The following is a 15,790-nucleotide window of genomic DNA, read 5'->3' as shown; positions in this document are numbered from 1 at the left end:
AATAAGCACAATACCATCAGGACCAAGTCAATCTTTGGTCGAGCCATCTGGATAGGTAAGGATGGCAATTTTATTTTGAAAAAAAAGGTGGAAGGCCAATTAGCTGACACCATGGAGTGTGAAAAATAAAATGATTGGGTATTAAACCTAATACAAAAATCATACCAGAAATAGAATTATGAAAATATGCTAAAATTATTCAATCACAGAAATATAAAAATCTGATAAAATTAATGCCGACTATAATGAAAGATCCATAGAAAACCCCTGAATCCTCTGGACTCTAATGAAAAACATTAAGTCATCTAAGTTCCCAGATGCAAATCCTCAAGACTTTGAATCCATCTATCCAAATAGTTATAAGTTTAGCCATAAATGGAAAACTAGGAAAGAAATTATTCTGTGGTAGAGACAATTCACTCTCAAATTGATTTTGCCATAAAAAAATAAAATGATAATAAGATAAATACTCAAGACTTTGAATCCTCCTATCCAAATAGTTATAAGTTTAGCCATAAATGGAAAACTAGGAAAGAAATTATTCTGTGGTAGAGACAATTCACTCTCATAATTGATAAAAAAATAAAAAAATAAAATGATAATAAGATAAATACAGTAGAAATCAAAAGATCTATAATTCAATTTATATCCATATTACACGCAGAAAAAAGGATTGATGTAATATCAATATTGCATATCAAAACCTCAAAAAATTGAACAAAGAAAAAAAGAAAAAACTTCAAATTTGCACACCAGTATGATGCGGTACGTAGCACCATCCCGAGATTCAGGCACAAGTCAGTAATGTACCATTCCTAAGAAAAACAGGTGCCACCCTTTATACCAGTATCTCAATGCTTACAACATAATGATTTAAAAATCAGATTGAATATCAAACTGAAAATTATATATACAAGCTTTTAAGCATACATATCTTAGTTTTGACCAGTACGTTATAATTAGTGGGTAAACTGCAAAAAAAACTAATCTACCATATGTATCTACATGTATACAACAAGAAAAAGGAAAACTAGAGTTATGAGCAAAGACCCTTCAATATGCCAACAAAAAGTGAAATCAAATGGGCAGCTACAACTAAAACCACTAAGATTCTGAAATTTGCAGGAATCTTGTCATAACTATTGTAGCATATTCAGCTAGATAATTCTGATGAATAGCTAATTTTAAAGCTGGATACAAGACCGCAAACAAAAAGAATATTTGCACCTTTCCAGCTAGATCCATCTAGCAGTATACATCAACAAAATATTCTTTGTATTAGCAAAGAGACTAAAAGCAAGATCTGAAAAATATAAAATGCAGTTATCACCAATTTAACTTTGAATCTAGTTTCACTCTACATGATTCCTTCTCATGATTGCAAGTGCTAAGCAATGTTTTATTTTTCAGATCGTGTTCTCTATCATATTAAGCATCAGTGGAATCTTCAACGACGGTCTAGCTGTCAACCAAAACTAGCCAAGGTGCAATAAACTTTGGGGAGTGTAATGTGCTTATTAACTGATGCCAAGCTGGGATTAGTAGCTTTAGATCCAAAAACTCCAGTGAATGCTCACTGTTTGACACCAAATCAATCACCTGGAGTTCCCCAACATGAAGGATACAATAATTATCACATTGACAAGACCAGTAGAAAGCAAAACAAATAGAGACAGAAAAACCTTACCTGTGAAGAAATATGTGCAGATGGTAACTGTAAACCCGCTGATAATTCAATGAAGTTTCTCAGCAGAGGCAGCCTCAAGAGCGTGATTTTGACAATGGAAGCCCCTTCAGTAACTTTATAAGTTCATAAGTTCTTAAATCTCGGCCAGAGTAAAGACAGAGATCAAGTGGTGTTAACCCATCCTGAAAGGAATGTCAATAATGAGGAACACAAACAAGGACAGGTTTCAAATTACAAATTCATGTTGAGTAAATATCAAAGCAACATCTAAAAAGCGTAAAACGATCAACCAAGATTCCCCATTTAGGTATACCGTACCGTACTAGTACCAAACCGAGACTCAATATAAGAGGCCTACCGAGTCTTGGTATCCGAACTGACCCCATCCCGAGCATACCAACACTATCATAGCATAGTACTGATACAAGGTCTAGTACCAAGACAGCGAACTTTGCAAGCAACCAAATGAAAAGTGCTCAAAAAACTAAATTAGCACACAAGTAGCATTTTAGATATATGTTAGTCCGTGTGAAACCTAGATGTAATGTACAAGATAGTTCCTTCATATAATATGTATGCTCCTTTCTTTATTAGAAGCAGACCCATGGTCACTCTGCCCATCCACGGAGTAAATGAGAGAGAGAGGGGGGGATGCTCACCAGAATAGGAATATGCATCTATAAAGGCCAAACCACAGAAGAGCGCAGCCTGAGGCCCTGTAGTTAACAATAAAAAATGTGATCCAGGTAACTTTTTACTTCAAGACCACAAAACAATCTTCCTCCTTATCACGGAGACTAGCCCCCTTATGGTGATGATCTTTCAAGCACAATCTCAATGAACATATTTCAAGTGCCAAGCCCAGTAAACCCAGGCTTGGAAGCTTGTTTGCGAAGTCATAAAGACATTGAAAGAAGACTACGTTTCCTGAGATGTTTATAGTGGGATGGAAGATAATGATCACATGTATCTCCCATTCATCAAGGCAACAAAGAATTCTGTATCACTATTTTCAGAGTCATCAAGTCACGAGCACCAAGTAACATTCAGCTCTGTCTATATATCAACACATATTGTGTCCATGTATTAATTAAACATTTTTCTCTCTCTGTATTAAATACTCTCCATGAACCATGAGGCATATATTCCTCATTTGCTAGAGGATCACATTCCAACCAATCAAACAAGCAATGTGTGACACATCTTCATGAGAAATATGAACCATAAGAAAGGAAGCAATGATATGAAAGAGAACAAGATTCATAAATGACAACAAGCAAAAGCGGAATGGCATGAAGATTGAAGTGTACACCACTTCTATTGCGGAACGGCATGAAGATTGAAGTATACACCTCTCCCTCACACCCACACGCCGCCCCCCCCCCCCCCCCCCCCCCCCGAAAAAAAAGGACAAAGAAAGAAAGGAAAGATAGTGTTTTGAATGTGCATGACAGGCACAGACCTAGCACCTAGCCTCCAATGAGTTCAGGCCAGAAGAGGCACTCAAAAAGAACAAGCATGCGCCACGTTGAGGCTCCAAGTCACACACTTTTGATATCTCTGTGTTCATCATAGAGTTTTCATGGGCTGGAGCTTTCATAGAATGTTGAAGTCCATAAAGAATAAAAATAGAAAAAACAAGGAAAATAGACTCAACAAAATTTTCAAATTATGATCTGATATTTGATGAGAATAATAATCTACACTTTGACATAGAAATAATAGTAGTTAACTTTTCAGATAGCACAGTTCATGTTATTCTGTGATACTTCATCAAATTTAAGCATGGAGTACAAGATGATGCTTAGTTCCCATGAATTTAAGACATCAAAATAATAAAGTACTCTAAAAAAATGTCTCGGACCTCCCGGTACATCTCTTGTAAACTAACAGTTATGTGCCTCTGTATCTTAGTTAAAGTTAAAACTTGCAAAATTCCAATTTAACTTGCAAAACCACTTCCTAGAAGTAAAGAAGCGCAGCTCAGTGCACTAGGCTCCACCTATTATGGGGTCTAGGAAGAGTCCTTACCCTCATCTATTTTTAGGTTTGAAACCTGCGACCACCAAAACACAATAGAGCAACCTTACCATTGCACCAAAGCTTTAAACCCTTTCTAGAGTGTAAATTTTAATTTATAATCATGGTCAATAAAAAGAAAGCCATAAGGAAAACATCTCAATATAAAGATTTTAGCACTACTTTGGTTAGCTTCAATCAAAACCAAGGTTTACCACCTATTGTACAGGCTGGTACACTATAGAATCTTTCAAAACAGTGGCAAACTACCTATATTGGAAATGTACCAACACGACTTAAGGATATCGAGTCCAACTCAATTTATATCAAGCCTAAGTTGATTCCAAACCAAGTGATACCAGCCGAAACCACTCAATATGGGTTTTTGAGGCTTTTAATCAAGGGATTAAATCCCAATACCAGGATCCATCCCGGTTTGGTGCTTGGTCGCTACACTATCAAGAGGCTTCTATTCCGACATTCAGTATAGGATGGCATCCCAATGAAACACAGGCATCTCTTTTCTTTGTTTTCTTCATTGTTTGTTGCTCTTATTTAATAAAGTTTTAGGTGTTTTTAGACCTATCAATAGGCTTATTGAGTGCCCAAGGTCCGCAATCTCAGTACCGGATACTATATCGGTACCTTATCGATTTGATACAGTATTGTATGATACGGTACAATATACTTATGTGCTAAAATAGCTCTCCAACCATTTTTCTCGATACACCTCAGTACAGGCTGGTACACATCTCGGTACGCCTTGATAGAGGTCAGTACACACCTCGGTAAGCCTCGATGGAGGTCGGTACGCACCTCGGTATGGGACGGTACGCATCTCGGTGCGGCAGTACGGAGCTTGTACCAACTTGAAGATGTATTTCATACTGATTTTCTGCTGGTATGGTACACCCAGTACCAGACAGTACAAGGTGGTATGCAAACTATGATGGTACCAATACTAAATTTAAATGAAACATCACTAATCAATCATATCATGGAAACAAAAAAATCACAAATTTAATAAAATAACAAACAAAACTTTTAAGCAACCATTAAAAATGAGAAAAAAGAGAAAAGAAAAAAAATAAATAAATAATTGGTGTCTCAATGAATTACTAAGTCACTAGGTAGTTTCAAGTGTCAGGATGCGGGACAAACCAAGATAACTCAGTTTGGAGAGTCCCACAGTCTCGCACCCCTCTTGGGACTCGGTCTCTCCGGGTTCCAATCTGAAGCAACTGTGATGGATTGGGTCGGACGTGGACTGGATCAAATCGAGAAAAATTCTTGTCCTCCCCTTTCCTTAATTGTTTTTAAAAATCTAATGATTATCAAGTGTTTAAATGAAAAAACAATGTGAAAGTTTTGTTATTGGTGGATCAAATGATCTTTGATTACCAGGTTCGTGCCATAAAGCATGAATTTAAGATCAAAACCAAGGACAATTAGTAGAAAATTGCAAATTATGTTCTAAAGGTGTTCCAGATGTGTTTTCAAATTAGAAAAACCATAGAAAATTAACCTAGGAAATCTTATTAATTGTTAATGTCAATTCAATCATTTCCAGAAAATATAAAATAACATGGTTCGTCGAATTGAAAATATAACATTAGCCATTTTAATGATTTCCAATAACACAATATATTCCATTGTTAATTTTAATATGTACATGTCAACCAGCCTTATCTCAACCAGTTGGCATCCCACTCCAATTGTGAGATGTCTAGGGTTCAAATCCTGGTTGGTGGCATTCTCCAGCATAACTAAAAAAAATAAACATATATACATTTTTAATATATTTTTAATTTCAGGTTATGTTATGTAACAAACTAGCAACACAAAAACTTTAGGAAATTGAATACCATGACCAGGACACCTAAAGTTATACTCTATTATATTTCTTGCAAAAACAAAGTATTAAGACAAAAAAACATAAGAGAAATGCCAGGAAAAAAAAATATTTTGGAGGCCAAAATAAGGCGTACAGGTCATCTCAAAGCCGTATCAGTCGATACTACTTGTCGGTATGGTGTGTGATATATTGCATAACATTCGCACCCTTGGTTGATGTAGGGTCGGTATGCGATATTTGGAACCTTAATCAAAACCAATCAGCTCAGGTAAATCACAGCAATTGAACTGAAAATAATCAATTTCAATCAACAATGCAAAACTCAGGCAATCTGAAGCGATTTCAGCTGACATTGACATGTTTGAGTGAAAATATTTTGGTTTGATCATAACATTTTGCTTTCAGCCAACACTGCAGACCTTATCCATCTCATCTTCAGGGGGTAATGATAACATAATTTGGTTATCTTTCTTCTGATGACCAATGCTATCAATTTTTCCTTTAGGAGGCCTACAATTGGCCGTTACATCATTTGATTTTCTTATATTTTTTCTAACAACAATTTGATTGTATCGCTCGTTATTTACTTCATTTTGATATCTAACAAGCTAGCTTTCATGTCAAGAATAAAGCCCTGATCGACATAGGAATTTGGAAGCAAAATATCAGAAATTGAAGAAATAAAGAAAAATTGCAATAGCATAGAAGACATTGGGAAACCTGTGCAACTATATAATAGAGAATTCAAAATAGCTCAAACTTCCCATGGAACCCTTTTCATAATTGATGCAACTATTTATTTAATGTTGGATTTATAATAATATGATCAAAAACATTAAATATATTGATAATAAGACAAGTGATGACCCAAAGATTGATTTAAAGATTGATTTTGATGATCACAAAACCTTGAAGTATAAATACTAATGTTTGTGTTGCAAGGAGAAAGAATTTATTTTGCAAGGAACATAGTAAGATTGGAAGAATACAAGAAGGCCTCCAAAGCTCTCAAGAAAAGTTGGAAGAAAGCTACAATTTATTGGCCCAAGTTTCAAGTTTAAAGAATTCAAGTTGGAGGAGCAAATGTAAAGAAAAATTCAAAAGAATAGTCCTCGAGTCGACTCCGGGAAGTTTAGAGTCGACTCTGGCACTCTAGAGTTTCAAGAAACAGTGCTCGAGTCGACTCCGATACTCTACGAGTCGACTCCGACTGAGAACAAACAAAAAGACAGAAAGTTGATTTTCAGCGCTACAGTGATCTCGAGTCGACTCCAACTTCAGTGCTACAGTGCGGAGTCGACTCCCAGCTACAGTGCCGGCAGACTACTATTCACGAGTCGACTCCTGCTTCAGCCGAGTCGACTCCTGCTTCAGCCGAGTCGACTCTAGCACGCTGGGAGGCATAACGGCTAGTTTTTTCTTGATTCCAACGGCTCTATTTTTGTCTCTAACGGCTAGATTTTTGTTTCCACTCCCTCTAAAGCTATAAAATCAAGAGGAGAGCTAGGGAAGAGGGTATGGAAGTGGGAGAAAACATTTAGGGAAGAGATTTCAAAGAGATTACAAGGAAAATCTCCCATAAGCACAAAAGGGCCATCCAAAGCGAAATAGAGAGAAGAAGAGCATCCTAGTGAATCCCAAAGCTTCCTCTCCATCCGTGTGCTGCCTCAATCATCCTCTACCTCGTGCCAAATCAGAAGAGGGTCAAGTAAAGAAGAAGCCGAGTTCCTTCATCTTCAAAATTCGTTTGAGAGCTTCTCTTTACTCCATTTGTTTATATTTGATATATTTGCTTAGTTAAGAAGCTTGTACTTGCTTTAAATTCTTAGTCTAATATCTTGTAACTTGATTCAATCAAGGGATTGAATCAAGAGGTTAAGGTTTGTTGGTGAGCCAAAGGAAAACCAACGGTGTTAAGGTTTGTTGGTGAGCCAAAGAGAAAACCAACGTTGTAAGGTTGTGGTTGGTGAGCCTTTGGGGAAAACCAACTGGGTTGATTGTGAACCCGAAAAACAATCGTTGTAAGGTTGTGGTTGGTGAGCCTTTGGGAAAACCAACTGGGTTGGATTGTGAGCCCGTGAAAACAATCGGTAGGTTCTAGTCGGTGAGCCTGTGAAAACCGACCGAGTTCGTTGTGATCTCGCAAAACAACAAGTTGGGTTGTGAGCTTGCAAAACAACCGACTGTAATCTGAGGGATTATAGTGAAATTCCCAAGAGGTCTTGGGGAGTGGATGTAGGTGTTGGGATGCACCGAACTACTATACTTTTGTTGTGTTTGTGATGCTCTTTGTTGTCTGACTTTCTCACTCACTTACTTACTTAGATACTATGCTTCCTTAACTCTTCTCCGTGCATCCTTTAGTTGCAAGCATATTCAATTTACTTAATCAAGTCTCATTCAATTGAATTGCATACTTGGACAAACTTAGACTAATCTTTTATTGAGTCCGCTGCTTAATAGTTGATTAGATTAGAATCATACTCTTGCTAAGTTTAAATTCCACTAAGCATCCATACAACTTAGCTTAATTAACTCTAAAAGATTAGAAGTAGTTGAAAAGTTTTTAAAAGACCCAATTCACCCCCCCTCTTGGGTTGTCACCTTGGGCAACAAGTGGTATCAGAGCAGGTGCTCTTCTATTAATTATAGTCTTAACCGACTAGAGCTAAAGATTATGACAACCCCACATAACATATTATTTGCCGAGGGACTTTCCATAAACAGACCTCCACTGTTTGATGGAACTTACTATATTCAATGGAAAGCTAGAATGAAAATTTTTGTTCAATCACAAAACTATAAAATGTGGAATATCATTATAAATGGACCTCACACACTCTCTCAAAATGTCAATGAAAAAGACTTAGCACAATTGAATGCTAATGCTATGAACTTTCTATATTGTGCTATCCATGAATCTATATTTCATAAGATTTCGGCATGCTTATCTGCTAAAGAAATCTGGGATACTTTAAGAAATATTTATGATAAATCTCAGATTAGCTCACATGTGCTTCAATTGCATACTAACAATGAGACTGCAGAATCTTCCACATTAGCCGAGTCGACTCCCAGTTTGTCCGAGTCGACTCCTAGAGAAGAACAGTCTGAAAGGCAGAGACTTAGTCTTGAAGATCCTGTGAACGAGTCGACTCCAAGTATTTCAGAGTCGACTCCCAAGTTAGCCGAGTCGACTCCGACAAGGCCCGAGTCGACTCCGAGGCAGAACAGTTCAAAAGACAGAGAATCATCTTTTAGGCCTCTGAGAACGAGACGTCTTCCGAAGATCTCGAGTCGACTCTCAAGTCAGTCGAGTCGACTCCAAGTAAACCCGAGTCGACTCGAGGAAGAAAGAACAACAAAAAAATTCAAAAGCTTCCTAAAGACAAAGAAGAAGAGGAAGCAAGAAGAAAGAAAGAAAGAGATAAAAAGGAAGAAAGTTTTGACCAAGGAAGAGTCAAGCAAGAAATCAATCTTTATGCTTCTGCCTTCCCTGCCTGTAAGTCCTCCCTTGCACCAAACAATAGAGGTTGGCATCAGACAGAATTGATAGGATAAGCCGATATTGAGATATGCTCGACCCCGGTGGGCTTCCCAACCCCACCACATTATGGATGGACTCGGGTTATTCTTTCTTTCCCGACCTATCAATTCAACCTCCCATACCTGCCTTCATCTCCCCCCCTCGCCCGACGGGCTCGACCACCCCCTCCGGGGGTTCCACTGGGATTGAAAGTCTATTCTATGATTTGAGATGAGAGTTGTCGTCTTTTTTCTTGTGTGAGTGCCCTATTAGGTTGCCCATTAGTAAGCGAACCGAAGGGAAAGAAGACATCTCTAACCCACCTCTTATCCGCTCCCTACGCTTGCGAACTCTAAAAGAGTGCTCGACCACCACCCTTCCGTAGACTCAACGAGGAACCGTCCATCAGTGAAGGTTTCCTCTCCTTCCGTAGACTTCCCTACTCGAACTACCTTTTATTATAGGCTGCCTTCTCTTTCGGAGCTTTTCGGACGTCTCCACACCACCGTGACGTAGATGAGGAACAAGCCTACGGCCACGGAATTCGACGGCAAGCTTGAATTTCAAGAGTAGGGGCGCCACGGAATAGCTACGGAAGCTTCCTCGACTCTACTGTCAGACTAAACTACTCCATTCCCCCCGAGGGGGAGAGCGAAGCGGGGGGAGAACCGACTTCTCTCTTCTCTGCATGGAGGCAGTCGGAAGTACCAGCTTTGACTTCACTTCGACTTGACTTCAAGAGCTAGAAGCCGCGGGTCGAGTCAACTACACCAGACTGACAGGGCACACCACACTCTATCAAGCAAGCAAGCTGCCTGTGAAGTTGAAGCTGACTTTGCGATACGGACCATTCCCAATTTTCTTGCTTGCGAATATCTAACGATTAGCTTTTAGGCTAGATTCACCTCCGTACATGCGGATGTACTCCGGGATAGACGTGGAGAGCTAAAAACTGTATGGGCCACCCTTGCTAGCAGAAGAGAAGGAAAGAGTTCTCCCTACCCCTTAAGTAAGGTCGTCTTTGGCACTCCAACTACTGATGTGTTGACCAAGGCCCTATAGAAGAAAGTTGGAGAGGAAGATTCGTCATTCCCGTAGCGGTGACCGAGAGTGATTGCGCATCGGCCTGAAGGGACAAAATCCTCATAAAGCAAAGTGGATGGAGGTGGATCGAGTGAGGAACTATACCCTCACGACGTTTTGACCTAATGAGCTTTTGTAGGAGCAAGCAGACCGAGTTTCAGACCTAGGATAGGAGTCCTTATTTATTGACCGTCGAAGTTTCGGCATACAAGTAAGCACGAAATTCATAGGAGCAGGCAATGGAATTCTATCACAATCGGAATATGTTGAATAGGCCTAATAGCCCGTCTGCCAGCTATTGGAATAGGCCACACGTCTTAGCCACCTTCTTCAGTGAAGGAAGAAGCCCGCCAGCTTACTATACTAAGGGAAGAGGGTGTTATTTCACAGTGGTAGGGGAAGTCGTCCCGAAGCGCAACCAGACTCTTGTTCTTCCTCTTCAGCGGCCAAAGCATTAATAAGTAGTTTTATTTTCGTTTTGAGTTGACTTCCTGGACGCCCACGCAGCGGGGATATGGGGGTAAACAGGGGGGCAGACAAAGCAAGAGGGGGTAAATCCGCTAAGTCCAGCTAGTCCAGTCAAGCAAGTCTAAGCAATTCTGCAGTAACTTCACTTGCTCCGAAGTGACAAAAAAAATCGTAATAGAATGGATCCCAAATAGCTTTTGACAGCAGACGATTTGTACCATCGAGATAATACCAAACGATTTCCCACTACCAGACGATTTGGGATTGAGATGGGGTATCAATGTCTGATCCCAAGGAATGTCGCGTTTTAGGTTGCTGTCGCGTCTGGGATTGTAGATTGAAATAGATTCGCCTTTCGAGTTGTTTTCGCGTCTGGGGTTGTTCCTCTCTCTAGGCCTTCAGCGGACGATTTTCCTTTTTAAGGAAGAAGGGGAAGTTCAAGAAGAAGCTGCTTGAGAATCAGCTGTGAGGGAATGCCCTCTTGTTCACGAATGCCCTGTTGGAGGAATATCTACTGTTCTTGCCTTGCCTTGTTAGGCTGTTTTCGACGGGTCGGTCTTGATGCCGAGAAGGAGCTGTTTGACACATGAATCCATAGTCAAGAATCGGACAAGGAATGCGCTCTTACTGCTGCCATTAAGCCAATGAAATAGTTTTTGTACGAGTAAGGGGTACGCACGGTTTAGGCTTTCCTTGCCTTGTCCAATAAGCTGTTTGCAGGATAAGGCGAGACAGATAGAGATATATCATTAAGAGAGGACGGGATTGCTTCTTCGTGACTGGGACTGTACATGGATTCTAAACCTTGGGCATTCAAACGTCGAAGCGAAGCAAGCGGGTGGCATGTGTAACCCGTTATAAGAGTAAGGGTCGTAGCGAGAGGACTAGTAAAGTCAAGCCTTACCTTACTCTTGCAAGTCTTTTCGTGTGCATGTCTGCTTTCTTGTTCTCAGATGCTACATAACGGCTCTTTAACGCATCCCCTATACGCTGCGGAATAACCGCTCTTAGTACGAATCCCCTGCTAGTATGCCTCCCTTTCGTACCGATCGTCACTGTCTTTCCTTGATGACTTGGATCAATGAGACAAGGAGTTACTCAGAGCTGTAGTTAGGGCCTTTGCCAAAGGAATGGGACTCCTTCTAAGCGAGTCAATCCCAGTAGAGAGAGGAGGATCCGCCCTAAGGGTTAAATATCCTTTAATGGGATTGGATTGGCTGCTTCCAGCTAGAAGAACATCAGGCGGGCATCGAAAGTTTATCAAGCACTGCACCGGATTTTCCTTAATCCGAGTAGGCTGCACATGAATAGGCTCTTAGATGCGGCATTATCGCCATTGATGGAGAATAAGCGCTCTTGGAGGATATATAAACCATGAAACGAGGGGAATACTACATATAAGATATAGTTAATGTACGAGCAGGAGAGAGTCAAAAGGCAGAAGAGGAATCGGTTGTGCTAGAATTAGATCTAACCGTATCCGGTGTTTCGAAAGAGAGTAAGCTCTTTTGTGAGAGTTCAGAAGAAAGATTTGCTAACTGTGAAATCATCTGCCCTGCTGTAAGAAAGGTAACTGCTTTCGTAGCAGCTCAACCAGTAGCCGGTGTAAGCAATTGAATCATCATAAGAGTTAAGTTAGTAGGGCTAGGGCTGTCATCCCTCCCCTTGGATGGCCTAGCTGTTGGAAAAATAAGAGCTGTGAACGTAGGAACTCTTGGCAATAACCGTTGGTAGAGTTCTTGTTTCCGGTGTAGATGTTATCAACTCGGTAAGGCGAAGAACAACCAAAATTCCCGAGAAAATGAAAGATTTCAATTTCTTAATGAAATCGGATTGATGGACAGAGAATGGCATTGATGCCATAGAAGAAGCTCCTGGTGGTTCAGTCAGGTAATCAGTAACCGTTGCTACCCTTGCTCCAGTTTGGGTAATTGTGAAATCATCCACTGCTCTCGTAACCCTTGCTTGGCTCTCTCCTGTTGATTATGCCTGATCTGATGGAGGAAGAACCGCGCTTAGAAATGTGAACGTAACCTTCGCTATTTCATCTCCGGCTATTGAGCCAAGTGGAAGAACTGATTGCACAATTGAAAGAATAGGCTCTGGTACTAATGACTTAACTGTTGATGGAAGGAACTTCACTAAAAGCTGGGGAAGGAAAGGAAGGGTAAATTTCGTAGATAAGAAGGGCGTCGTTAGCAGGATAAGGGCTAGACAGATATTTCATTAAGAAAGAGACGATTCGCCGAGGAACTCTAACTAGATCTAGCGAGTGTCTCCGTCAGATACACTCTTCGTGGTTAAACAATCGAATTTATCAAATATCGTTATAATGAATGAGGAGCGTCGTCAATTGGTCAATTCATTTTTTTGAGAGTTTGCTGCTTCAGAGAATCGAGATTGAGTTGGTCTTCAGTGTACTGAGGCCCAGGAGCGCCTCCCCGATGGTCTAAACGGTGGATTCACTCTTATTCTGACTTCTTTCTAGGATTCTGAGGAGGGCCCTTCTTCTCAATAGAATCAACTGCCAGTCGGCCCATAGGATTAAGGTCAGAGGTGGCTGACAAAGGCTCATTCACATCCTGGCCGAGGGACCTGGAGGGGAAAGGAGAGCACAAACCAGCAAGGAGGGAGGGGATTCAAAATAGTATGATTATCAAAATCCTCTTGACGCTTTCACAGTTTTAGGAAGTCTCGCTATTCCTGATGATCAGGCTAGGCAAGGCAAGCTAATCAAGCCTGCTGCGTCAAAGCGGGAATTCGACATTCGACGGCATCTAACTAAAGCGAATACGTAAACAGAGACTTCTCTCTGCAGCTGTAGCTGCTAGGTTACTCCAATTGTTCAGCTAACCACACGGCGTCCAGTCGCCCAAACATACGAACATACTATAAAAGAAAGAGAGGCAGTCTCAAATGAGATTACCCCTCTGATTCGTCACCCGCTGAGCTAACGTCGCGATGGTTGTGTTAGAAAAAAGAGTCAAAAGATTTCAGTTAGTAAATCTGGGGACCCAGCCTCACTGACGTTAAAGGATTGTCTACTCTACTATTCGCTCTGTTTCGGAAAGCCCTGTGGAGGCCTACAAGCACAACGCTTATGTTGCGTGCAATATCTTTGAATCTGCTTCGTGGATAGTGTTTTTTTTTTATTTTGGTAGAGATTGTCTTAGTGTTCAGTCAGCTCTACTAAATGAATTGGATGCCTGGGCAAGAGCATCGATCCCATTCCTACTTCTCTAAGTCCCTCCATCCCAGATCTCTAGGAACAGGGCTGAGAGCAAGACCATTAAAGGAAGGAGTCGGGATGAGAATGTCACATGGTGGCGTTCCTGCCTCTCTCTGTCCAACTCGTTACGCAATTGACGTAGTAGACCCATGATTCTTTCAATGATGTATTCAATCAAGACAATAAAGATAGATCGTAATAAGATCAGGTTACATGATTGGTCTGTGAAGGAAGATCAAGAAAGATAGGGTTCTTTCTGTCTTTCTTTCGGAAAAGAGAGATGGGAGTTCGACTCTCGTTCTATCTATTTTCAGCAGTCCTTGGACATGTTGGAACTCTTGATGGCAGTACCGCTCAACTACGAGATGCTTGAAAGTCGATGTCTCAATGTTCCCAAGAGTCGCATCCAGCCCCGAAAGGGAAAGCTATGCTTCAAGCTAAGTCAGTCGAGATCCAATTGAGCTAAACTGAGGGAATGATCTCTGTCGAATATTCCAATTCTGAAGCTGGCCTATAACCTGCCTAGCTCTCCTTCAGGAGTTGCCGCACATCGAGACTGGATCGCATCACACCCGTCCTTCGCTATCAACAGCCGGCTCCTGGCGGTCAAAACCTCTTCTCCTTCAGCCAACAACAACCAATACTGGTGCTGTCGGATTAGGTAAGTGTTTATATCTTAAGCCACTGTCTTAGAACTAATGTCCTACAAAGGATATAATAAATCCAATTAGCGAACAGCAGACAAGAAGGGATGAAGGTACACTCTCTTGCATGTTCGAGTTCTTTCTGGAGGATCTGAGTATAAGACATTATCTCATACTTGATCGCGGGAAAGCAGGATGGTATCTACTTCCCCATTTTCCATGATCCAACCCTATTAGGCAGAGAGGACCACACTGGGACCGAAGACATACCCATGTAAATGGGATATGTCCACACATGAGTGAGATACTTTAGTATGAACTACTGGCCCTAGTTTCCCAAGTTCCGAGACTACTGACATAAGACCGTCCCAAGATGTAGGATGCTCGGTAATTGAGGCCAATGTAGCCTTTCTGACTTTTGGTGCAGCAAGAACTACATTTTCAAAAGAGAAGCAAGCCAGATACATCTGAACGATCTTATCTGCCCGATGATCCAAGACCTTAATCAACCTTCTATGAAAGGATGGGATCCTAGCGTAGAAAAGAGATCAAAGGAAGAGAACGGACATGATCAATAGTAGTAAAGAACTAGAGATGGTACCACTGACTTGACTGTTGATGACGAAAAAGACGCTGTTTATGAAACGTGTCCGATTTGAATGCGTGTCTATGAAGGGAAATTGGCTTTCAACCAAAAAAAAATCCCGATAAAACGCTCAAATGTCACATTTCGTAGAAAAGGAAATCCAATCTATGCCAAAATTCCCGGGAAAATGAAAGTGTCGATTTCACTTATTTGGAGTAGGAAAAGGTCCCTCGAATGGCATGGAATAATAGCTTTGACGGAGGAAGTCACTTATTATAATAGTTGATGTCAGAGAATAAGTTCCTGGTTTGGTTGAATTCAATCAAAAGTACCACTTTCCAGATTGGGTTAGTGTTACATCCATCTATCATTGGTGTCTCTTATATAAGAGAAAGTCACTCGAGTGGTCTGCCCCTGTAACTCGAGAAATCATAAGATCAGAAAGATTGGACAGCTTTCAAAGGCTAGAAGGAATAGAATGAAGATGGCATCGAATAGGCTCTGGGACTTGAAGGATATGCCTTACCTGATGACTTGACTCTATCAATTCATTTCTTTTTAATGTTCATCTGAGATGAAAATGGAACATCTGACTCAATGGGAACTTCACTAAAAGCGGGGGAAGGAAAGGAAGAGCTTCCCCGCAATAACTCCAATAGGCAGAAGTAATTCGGGATTGGAAAAACACCTATT

General features: G+C 40.7%; 1 protein-coding gene across 2 annotated transcripts in view; it reads right to left on the bottom strand.

Moving 5' to 3' along the window:
* Nucleotides 1-1,110: 1,110 nt before the first annotated feature.
* The window catches only part of AKRP (ankyrin repeat protein), a 51,092-nt gene continuing 36,412 nt past the window's right edge, over nt 1,111-15,790 (bottom strand). For both annotated transcript variants that reach the window (XM_088723171.2, XM_088723172.2), the window contains 2 exons: nt 1,688-1,869; nt 1,111-1,599 (listed from right to left, as the gene is read on the bottom strand). In XM_088723171.2, coding sequence (XP_088579297.2) covers nt 1,762-1,869 — 108 coding nt within the window. In that variant the 3' untranslated portion in view covers nt 1,111-1,599; nt 1,688-1,761. The remainder of the gene's footprint in view (nt 1,600-1,687; nt 1,870-15,790) is intronic.

This window comes from Phoenix dactylifera, chromosome 6 (assembly GCF_051530095.1).
Source record: "Phoenix dactylifera cultivar Ajwa chromosome 6, Ajwa_hap1_PhDact_Kaust_v1.1, whole genome shotgun sequence".
Lineage (NCBI taxonomy): Eukaryota > Viridiplantae > Streptophyta > Magnoliopsida > Arecales > Arecaceae > Phoenix > Phoenix dactylifera.
This window is presented reverse-complemented; position numbering and strand designations above follow the sequence as displayed.